General features: G+C 32.1%; 1 protein-coding gene and 1 pseudogene across 7 annotated transcripts in view; both read left to right on the top strand.

The window, feature by feature from the left end:
• Window positions 1-362, top strand: part of LOC132187828 (LRR receptor-like serine/threonine-protein kinase IOS1) — a 15208-nt pseudogene extending 14846 nt beyond the window's left edge.
• A 332-nt stretch (window positions 363-694) lies between these two features.
• Window positions 695-10792, top strand: part of LOC132188487 (LRR receptor-like serine/threonine-protein kinase IOS1) — a 12593-nt gene continuing 2495 nt past the window's right edge. The window contains exons 1-15 of one of the 7 annotated variants that reach the window (XM_059602961.1): window positions 695-821; window positions 3440-3524; window positions 3615-3884; window positions 4092-4149; window positions 4366-4850; window positions 4948-5089; window positions 5184-5255; window positions 5355-5426; window positions 5506-5586; window positions 7302-7468; window positions 7566-7792; window positions 7887-8013; window positions 8216-8278; window positions 8370-8559; window positions 8864-9387. In XM_059602961.1, the coding sequence (XP_059458944.1) occupies window positions 759-821; window positions 3440-3524; window positions 3615-3884; window positions 4092-4149; window positions 4366-4850; window positions 4948-5089; window positions 5184-5255; window positions 5355-5426; window positions 5506-5586; window positions 7302-7468; window positions 7566-7792; window positions 7887-8013; window positions 8216-8278; window positions 8370-8559; window positions 8864-9257 (2496 nt within the window). In that variant the 5' untranslated portion in view covers window positions 695-758 and the 3' untranslated portion in view covers window positions 9258-9387. Of the gene's footprint in view, window positions 822-3409; window positions 3525-3614; window positions 4150-4365; window positions 4851-4947; window positions 5090-5183; window positions 5256-5354; window positions 5427-5505; window positions 5587-7301; window positions 7469-7565; window positions 7793-7886; window positions 8014-8215; window positions 8279-8369; window positions 8560-8863; window positions 9388-10792 lie in introns of those variants that run through there. The other 6 variants (XM_059602957.1, XM_059602959.1, XM_059602962.1 and 3 more) reach the window with 6 other exon arrangements.

Consider the following 10792-nt stretch of genomic DNA (forward strand, 5'->3'; position numbering starts at 1 on the left):
CTTACCTCCTTAAAACTTTAGTTCAGTGCAACTCAAACTTATTTTAAAAGTTTAGATGTCCGTTTGATCCCTCCATCCAAATTAGCTGTTTAACTTAATTGATGGCAAAACATATGAAATAACATTTTATATGATTGATGTGGCAAAAGAGCTCATGCGGATTGAGAAGTCCATATGACGTTTCCTTGATGCAGAATATGACATATTATCTACATAGCCATTTAGTGTCTTTACTTTTTATTGTATTTTATTTTTCAATTAAAGATCGTGCAAGCTTAGAGACAACTTTCGCTAAAATTTCATCTGCAAAGAGAGAGGAGCTTGTGTCGAACTCCAAGTCCATCAGAGCTATTTGGTGGTGAGTTTACTAGGGGTTGCTGATGCTATATCTCTTGGAAATTGAATGGGTGATGCTTCATAACACTTCCTCAGAACAAATGTGCAAATGCATTCGGTTAAATGTGAGGAGATGAGGCTTGTAAAAACAGAATACTTGTGTATATGCTGTCAACAAATGAAATAATTGAAGACAGCGCCTGAAACCTACCTCTCTGACATATTTATTAGAAAGCATTGAAAAAAACAAACCCTTATTTCCGTGTGGGCTCTACACGGTTTAGAAGGATAAGATGAGAATCGATGACCACATAATTAGGTCAATGTACTCTGCAGGATAGTTGTTGAGATGGTGCAAAACATATTTTTTCTAAGATTCTGATGCTCTCTCGATAGTCATAGACTGGAAAGAAAGCTCTCAGATGTTGGTCTCTCTGGTCCAGAAAGAAAGCCAAACAAGAGGCAAAAACAATATCTCAAATCCTGTAAGATGTTTTTTATTATCATTATTATTATTATTTACTTCTCTCCTATAGTATTGTTTTATTTCTGATGTGGGTTATGTTAAATTTTAATGTTGGACGACCTTGTCTATTTGATAGGAAACTAGCTGCACAACAAGAATAACTTTTGTTAATGTTGTCTGGATAGTGTTTTTGTTTCTTTATTTGAAAAAATGTTATGACGTAGTGTAAAAGTAAAATCTGTTTTTGTGTTTTGAGAAGTGTACAACAAAACAAAAGTTATATAGCAAGTTTAAAATATTAAAAAAATTTCAAACTAAAAATGTGAGGGTTTGCCCTAGGGGGTGGCTGAACCACCCCCTTGGGCCCTGGAGGTTGTTCGGCCACCCCCATACGGCCAATTTGGGGGTGGCTGAACTACCCCCAAGGCCCAAGGGGGGTGGCCGAACCACCTGTCCTTTCCTTTTTTTTTAATTTTTAATTTTTTAATTTTTTAATTTTTAGATTTATTTTTAAATTAAATTAATAAAAAAATTAATATTTTAATGAGGTGAAACGGTGCATTTTGAATTTGACTAACAGCTGTTAAAAATTTTTAACGACAGAAATTTTATTGTCGTTTCCATTGATACAGAGTAAATTTTCGAAAAGAAAAAAACAAAAAACAAAAAATAAACTTAGGGATTTAAAAATTTTGGAGGGTTGACTCAGAAACTTATTATACAAATACCCTTATTTTTAATGCAAAAGTGTTTAATGGGAGAAAAATGCAAGGCCCCAATTTTATTTTGATATGGGATCGAGGTCACAGTGTCATTTTTAAAAGTTTGGAGGTGTAAGTACAAATGAGTGATAATTCAGCACTTAAAATATATGTTTTTCCAAGATTTTGTTTTTGTTTTTCTTTCATGCATCTTCAAAGATTTTTTTTGCCCCTTTGGCACATATTCTTTCGTTTTAGGAAAATGACGTTTGTCCTTGCACATGGACGATGATTACATTTTATTTGGTACACCAAATGATAATTTCTTTATAAATATGAATTGTGACTACTGAAAATACAAGCATAAATTTTCGGGAGAAAATATACTTTTGCTCCTTAAACTATGACTATATTTTCATTTATGCCTCTAAAGTTAAAGTTTTGTAAGTAACATTTGAGCCTCCTGAACTACCATTGCGTATCAAATTAGACATTTTTTTTTTGGCCACAAAATGTCCTTGAAGTTATTTAAAAATTATGTACCATTTGAAATAAATTAAAATTATTAAAAAATTAAACAAAAAGGGTGAAAATCTAAAATTCCAAAAACCGGTGGCTTTTTTTTTTTTTTTTTTTTTTAAGATTTTGTTTTTGTTTTTGTTTGGGCATATTAGCTCCCTTTAAATTTTTTTAGGAAAACGACGCTTGCCATTGACTTGGAAGATGACTAATATATTAAGCTATCTTTCTTCCCACCTTTTACCTTTAGCAAGAGTATGGAAATTAGGTGGAGAGGATCACTTGGTTGACTGCTGACTTAATGAATTCATGAAGTCGTTATTGTTAAATTATTATGAGATGTTTAAGATGTAATTATTCCTTCTATTATTTTTATATTCAAATTCAAATTATAATCGAATTCAAAAAAGCATTATTCAAAATAGTATTAAGATAGAGACGTGCGTGGTAGATATTTACCATGCAATTTCCAAATTCAAGTCAATGAACTTTAACGCTGTCGACATTCTTTCTTTAATTAGAACGTGTTCTAAACGCCTAGACTTAGAAAAAAGGTTAAATATTCTAGATAGAGAGACGATTGGAATTGTCTTATTAAGAGCATTCCGAGCAGTTTCCTCGTTATTTTCCTTATATTTAAGGATTCAAACTACTTTTTGCTTCCTTATGTCAAAATATACCCTAAAAACTTCCCTTAATTATTCCCTATACAATTAAAATATTTGTTTTTTTTAATTATATTATATATATGAGAGGAGAGAGGAGAGAGAATCATAAAAGGAGAGAGGAGAGTGTAGAGAAGAGAGAGAAACATTTTTTTTATTATTATTATTTTAATAATCATAAGGATCACAATAGTGGAATCCTATACTTTAAGTTCCACTGTAAGCACACCCTATAAGGGAGTCTGTTCCCTATGTGTAGGGAATATATCCAAAAAATCGCAAAAAATGTCTTACAGCAGACTTCATAAATGAACTTCAACCACGAATGTAAATTATTATTTGTTAAATGAATTAAGTGACACAATTAATACATTTTGGTAAATGCAATGTAATAAAATCTTAATTATAAAATGAATCTTCTCAGTTTTAATGAAGACAATCCTATTTGTTTGTACATTAGATACATATATAATTTCCTATCTGGGGCTCACATAGGTTAGGACAGGTCATAGTACCATGGGGTCATGATAGAAAAAATGACAACGGTCAAATTAAGACAAGAAATGAAAAAGATAAATCGTTCCAAATTGAATGATTCATGATTAGTTGAAGCAACTGTAATATCCGAGATATATATATATATATATATATGGTTGAAGCAACTGTATAAACCATATAGTTATTTCATTTTTGTATATCGTCGGCTGGCGGCCTTGTTCCAGTAAATTATTAATTAAGAAGTGGAAGGTTAGATGGAGATGGGGTTCAAACATTTCTTCTTTGCATTGCTCGCTGGTTTGGGTCTTATACTTGCTGTTCATGCCCAGGATCAATCAGGTATATATATATATATATATCTTCATCATCATCATCTTATTAATCTTTGAATATATCACATTTCTTTTGATTATTATTCCTTCTTATCAGTCGTCCCAGGCTTCATAAGCATAGCTTGTGGGGCGAATTCTAGCTTTACGGACAAGACAACAGGAATTAATTACACTTCAGACGCGACCTTCATAGACTCAGGTATAATTAATAGCATATCACGTAGTATCACACCTTCCTATCAACGACAGGTATCGAATCTCAGAAGCTTTCCTCAAGGAATCCGCAACTGTTACACCATAAACGTCACAGCAGGCACTAAATACTTGATCCGGGCAATCTTCTTGCACGGGAATTATGATGAAAAAGGTAATTTACCAGAATTTGATCTATATCTTGGAGCAAATATGTGGGACACAGTCAAAGTGGTAAATTCATCGTTTAATGTCACCAAGGAGCTCATACATGTCCCGTCTCTAAATTATACACATGTTTGTCTCGTAAACACGAGCCACGGGACACCATTTATATCGGCAATAGAGTTAAGGCCATTGAAAAATACATCCTATATGACAGAATCTGGATCATTGGCACTTGTTTCTCGCTGGGATGCTGGATCAAATCAATCATACAGGTGAGTCAATATTGTATATGATATTAAGTCATTTGCATTACTAAAAACAATAAAATTATTTTCATTTTCAATACTCGCTGTGAATTAAGTTATTCATCAAAAAAAGAAAAAAAAAACAAAAGGTTGAGCTGTGAGCCGCCTAGCTGAGTCAGTTTAAAGGTCCAATTTAAAGTCTTTCTGTAGAACATAAACTCAATTTCCTCCTGTCTTATTTAGGTATCCATACGACATTCATGATCGCTTTTGGGTACCCTATAGCAACAACTCTAACTGGAAAACTTTAAGTACCAATTCTACCACTATTGACTCCCAAAGTCACAATGATTATCAACTACCATCTATTGTCATGAGTACTGCCGCCAAACCGGCAGATGATAACACTCCTTTAAATTTCACCTGGGACTCAGATAATTCTACTGAATATTATGTGTACATGCATTTTGCTGAAGTGGAAAAGCTCCAACTCAACCAGTCCAGATCATTCAACATTACCCTCAACGGGAAGTACTGGGAATATGGACCCATTGCTCCTCAGAACTTATCGACAACCACTCTGAATAGCACACCGGCCATAAATGGATCAGCCAAATATGAAGTTTCAATCTTCAAAACGAAGAATTCAACACTTCCACCTATCATCAATGCAATTGAAATATATTCGGTGAAAAATCTCTTTAAATTAGAAACTTACCGAGGAGATGGTACGTTGTTCCCTACATTACCTATATATATGTTTTTCACTATATGTCCTGGTTCGAATATATTTGAATGAGTGGATCGATGCATGTGAAATTTTAGTTGATGCCATTGCAAAAATCAAGTCAACGTATGGAATAAAGAGAATTTGGCAAGGAGATCCGTGTGCCCCTAAAGGATACCCGTGGGAAGGTCTAAATTGTAGCTACGATGGTGATCATACTCCTCCTAGAATCACATCCTTGTAAGTCTATATATGCCTTCGTATAAGCTTTATGACTTTCCAAATTAATTTGAGTACTCTTAATTTAAGTTATTGTACAACATCAATTCCTCAGGAACTTGTCCTCAAGTGGATTGGTTGGAGAGATATCTACCGACATATCAAATCTCGTAATGTTACAATATTTGTAAGTATCAACAATTTACATGATCAGATAATTAATTTAGAAACATGATGATGATTGCCAAAAACCCAACATTAAATATAAGTGATTCGCTTATTTCAGGGATCTATCTAACAACAACTTAACTGGACCCGTGCCTGGTTTCCTATCTCGATTACAATACTTAACCGTCTTGTAAGTTACATTTTATTTTAAGACTCATGCTACAAAATTCTTGGTTGAAAAAAAATATCCATTCTATATTTACATGCAGAAACTTAGAACGAAACCAGTTGTCCGGTGTAGTTCCAACTGAACTAATTGCAAGATCAGAGAATGGTTCATTATCATTAAGGTATGATTTTTGTCAAATACAATATACCTTACTATTATAATTTTAGGAAAATTGCATTTGCTCCCTGAATCCCCTCTAACTACCAATACCATAGTCCCCAAGGGGTATTTCAGTCAGCTGGGAACCATGCCTCATGAAGCGGAGGTCACTAGTTCGAATCTTATTCTCCCATTTTTTTTTTTTCTCCCCTTGTGCAAACATGTTAAAAAAAAAAAACCACCAATACCTTATTTGCAATGTCCCCCAATATCTTCATTTGGATAAGACTAGATACTATATTTAATCATATTCAACAGATATCTCACAATACTGATGTAGCAGTCTCATGAAACGGAGGTCACCAGTTCGAATTCTCCCTCCCCCTTCCCTTGTGTAGACATGTCACCAAAAAAAAAAAAAAAAACCCTTAAACTAATTATTATTTTTTTATTAAAAAAAAATCCAAGGATTGGTCGGGCCACGTTAGTATTGTGGTATACTTCTTGCATAAAATATAGTATCTAGCATTTCTCTTTTAATTTTTTTTAGTTCTCTTCGAGATCCCCCATTGGTTTGTGATGTCGATTTGGTGTCCAAAATAATTAGAAAACAAAAACAAAAACAAAATTAAAAAGCAAGCAAATAAACAAACAAACAAACAAACAAACAAGAAGGCACATTTTTAGGAAATAAATGAAAAAGAAAAAAAAATGAAATAAATTCTAAATTATTTTTATTATTTTCATTTTCTTCTAAATTCTTTTATCCTTTTTTCTTTTTTTCTTTTTTTTTGCTTTTTTCTTTTTCTTTTCATTTTGTTTTATGATTTTATTAAGAGTTAAATACTAAATTAGTCCATGAGGTTTCATTACTTTATTTTTTCCCTTCTAGGATTTCATTTTTATCACAGGAGGTCCCTGTGGTTTGGATAATAGACCAAGTTAGTCCTCCATCAGTTGACCGTTAGTTGACTTAACGAAATTCCACGTGAACCAATCAAATGTTGACACGTAGCACCTACTTAATTTTTTTTTTTTTTAAATTAAAAAAAAAATGTATTTTCTAAAAAATAAAAAATAAACAAAAAAAATTTGGGGTGGCTCTTTGGCCATGGGGGTCGCCGAAACCGCCCCCAATTTTTTTTTTTTTTTAGAAAATACATTTTTTTTAATTAAAAAAAAATTTAAGTAGGTGCCATGTGTCAACATTTGATTGGTCCACGTGAAAATTCCGTTAAGTCAACTAATGGTCAACTGACGGAAGACTAACTTGGTCTATTATCAAAGCCACAGGGACCTCCTATGATAAAAAATAAAACCCTATAAAGGAAAAATAAAGTAATGAAACCACAGGGACTAATTTAGTATTTAACCCTTTTTTTAATCTTGGGGTATTTTTTTTTTTTTTTTCGTTTTTGATGTGGAATGAGACATTGCAACTCTAATGCTAGATTGGGGGAATATCACAAACTTATAACATTAATTTGGAGGACATTTTAAATAGAGTAGTAGATAGAATGGGTAAATGTATAGTTTCCCATATGATTTTTATTCACTCCAAATTTCATCAAATAAAAAATTTATCAAATATCTGAAGAAATAAAATAAAATAAATAAAAAAAAACCCTAAAGCATCGGTTAATTACGTACAACTACTAATGATACACCAAAAATTTATTTTGACTTTTAATTGCATGCCTTATTTTTAACGTACACCATCAACACTATCATTATTAGTGTGGGCGACAATCCAAATCTATGTGGATCTCGTTCGTGCAAAAAGAAGAAGAACAATTTTGTTGTTCCAATAGTTGCATCACTTGGCGGATTGTTGATCCTCTCATTAATTGTTGCTGCTACCTTGTTGGGACTTAGAAGGAGAAAACATCAAGATGAGACTAAAGGTGAAATTCTAATCATAAGATTCAAATTCACAATAAATAAATAAATAAATAAATTTCCTTAGATACACACTTATCATGCTCATGATGATTTTACTAGTTGTAATGATAGACACTAAATCCAACATTCAAAATGCAACATTGGAGTCAATACAAGGACAATTTACATATTCTGAGCTCTTAAAAATTACCAACAACTTTGAGCGGATTCTTGGTAAAGGCGGAGTTGGAACAGTTTACCGTGGCAACTTAGATGATTGTCAAGTAGCAGTGAAGATACTCTCTCCTTCATATGTTCAAAGGTTATTACAGCAATTTCAATCAGAGGCATGTAATTGTAACTCTTATAAAATATTTATGATCATTAATATATATGATCGGACTTGTATATTAAAATCAAGGTAATAATTTGTAATTACAGGTTAAACTTCTTATGGGGCTTCATCATAGAAACTTAACTAGCCTTATTGGGTACTGCTGTGAAGGAACTAACATGGGGCTCATTTATGAGTACATGGCCTACGGAGACTTAAAAGCACACCTTTCAGGTATGGGCGTAATTGAAATATTAAGCAAAAAGTACGCTAGTGTTCAGCTTATTAAATCTTACCCTTCTTATAGAAGAAATTTTTTATAGTTAATTATAGAATTAGAAAAATTTTATTACATTGATCAGTACTATGTAATCAACATTAATTTATTTGAATAACAAAACAGATCAAGGTTTATGCATTTTATTAATGGATGTAGGTGAGAAGGCAAATATCTTAAATTGGGAAGATAGACTCCGAATAGCGTTGGATGCAGCACAAGGTTAGCAATGAGCTTATTTGCATAATTCTTTCTTTTTAACGTCATTTTTTTTCTCTCATTTTCTACAAGTGATGTGGTTATGAATTTGTAGGGTTGGAGTATTTGCACCATGGCTGTAAGCCACCTATAATTCACGGAGATGTGAAGCCTACAAACATCTTGTTAACTGAAAATTTATGTGCCAAATTAGCGGATTGTAGCCTATCCAAAATTTTCCTCAGTGATGATGGCACCCATGTGTCAACTAATGTTGTTGGCACCCCTGGGTACCAAGACCCCGAGTGAGTATTTCTATTATTATATTACTTATGATCTTTGATATTCATTTTCTTTGCCAATAAAAGAGTGACATTTATATTCCACAAAGATGTGACCCTTTACGAAACGAAAAGGAAATACAAATGATATGTTGATAAATAAGATAAAATGTATTGAATTTAGGCCTTACGTGACATGTTTATTTTGATCCATGAGACAATGAAAAAAGAACTCAAACATTAATATATTTAAAATCAAGGAAATTACAAGCTTTGTCAAGAATAACTTTGATACAATTATTAAAAAGTAACATGCTTTGACTTGCAGGTACTACATATCAAACAAGTTAACGGAGAAAACTGATATTTATAGCTTTGGTGTTGTTCTTTTAGAAATAATCACAAGTCGGCATGCAATAGAAAGATCTCGAGAAAGGACTCACATAAGTCAATGGCTGAGTTCCGAGCTTGAGAAAGGTAATATAAAAGGTATTGTTGATCCAAGGTTGCATGAATATTTCAACATCAACTCTGCTTGGAAAGCTGTCGAAATAGCATTGGATTGTTTATCTCCAACATCTACAAAAAGGCCAACTATGATTCAAGTAGTGGACATACTAAATGAGTGTTTGTCACTTGAATTGGCTCGCAGGAAGCTGGAGGGCCATAAGGACGAAACAATTGATTTTATTGAAATTATCAACATGAATTTGAGTACTTAACTCACTCCTTGAACATTTTTCACTTCCTGTACTTTTTTTGTTAGTGCATAATGTACTTCAAATGAACCATCCATGATGGTTCTAATGGACTATTTTGTTTGTAATATATATGTACTAAATTTACCATTCATATATTACTTACCTCCTTAAAACTTTAGTTCAGTGCAACTCAAACTTATTTTAAAAGTTTAGATGTCAGTTTGCTCGATCCCTCCATCCAAATTAGCCGTTTAACTTAATTGATGGCAAAACATATGAAATAACTAAATTTTTCTTTGACAATTTTGCTCGATCCCTTCATCCAGAGTTTAAATTTTATTTTTTAGTATAAAAACAATTTATCTCAATTTTTTTAGTCACGTGTTTTGAAAAGTGTTTTTTAGTATGATCAACATTTGAAAAAGTGTTTCATATGGGGTTAACATAAGAAAATTGTTTGGTCAACTTTATAAAAAATATTTTGTGTTTTCAGAGAAACAAGCACTAAAAATACCCAGAATAGCCCTGTTTAAAAAAAAAAAAAAAAAAAAAATTAAGAGAAAAAAATTTGTTATCGGGCACCCACCGCTTTACATGTTTTTCATAGAATTTTTAATTATATAAAAAATTAAATATTTTTTGAATTCAGGGGTATAATGGTCATTTCACCTATACTCTCTGATTAACTCACTAGTGGTAGGGGTCACATTGCAAATTTTTTTAAGCCAGATACACTAAATTGAGAGCTTTAAATTCTAGAGAATGATTGCAAAAATGCTGAAAATTCAGGGAATTAAGTGGAGTTTTTCCCATAAAAAAAAATTAAAAAGTGACCACGCGACTACTATCAGTGGAACAGATGGGTAGCGGCTACCTCAATCCTATAGACAACCAGGGGCAAACATACCCTTAGCTTAGTAGGGTTCTTGGCAACCCTGAAAAAAAAAAAAAAAAATTTAAGGTCCTTATAAAAATATAATTTTCTTTACTATGGTACCAGCAATGATAATTGGTTCCAGCAATGATGATATTTTTAGCTTTCTCAAGAAATTGCTAAAGATTGTTAAGATTGAGGAATAAATTGCTAAATATTTTATTACGAAAAATATAATAGATGAACTTTATTCCATGAAACATCGTCGTCAAACATAATTCTAAGGCGATGCCAAATTCTTCATTGCTTTTTCAATCTCGTCCCCCCTCACCCAAAAAGGTCACAAACTCTCAATTATTGTATCAAACTTTAAAAAATTCACCATCTCAGTCCTTTGTTAAGATTTTTTGTCAGATCTTAATAGAGGGGGTGAGGAATTCCCAAAATACCATTTTATTTTAATTTAAAAAATAAAAATAAATAAATTAAAAAAAAAACTTTAATTGTAATCTAAGAGAGTTTTGTAATTACATAAAGTTTACAGGGGTATAATGGTCATTTCATCATTAACCATCTAATTTAACCTCAAACACTAATGGAAATGGTGAGATTGCAAATTTTTAAAAGTTTAATTCATTAAATTAAGAGTTTTTGAACTTCTAAAGAGAAATTGTAAAAGCAA

The sequence above is a fragment of the Corylus avellana genome, chromosome ca7, assembly GCF_901000735.1.
Source record: "Corylus avellana chromosome ca7, CavTom2PMs-1.0".
Lineage (NCBI taxonomy): Eukaryota > Viridiplantae > Streptophyta > Magnoliopsida > Fagales > Betulaceae > Corylus > Corylus avellana.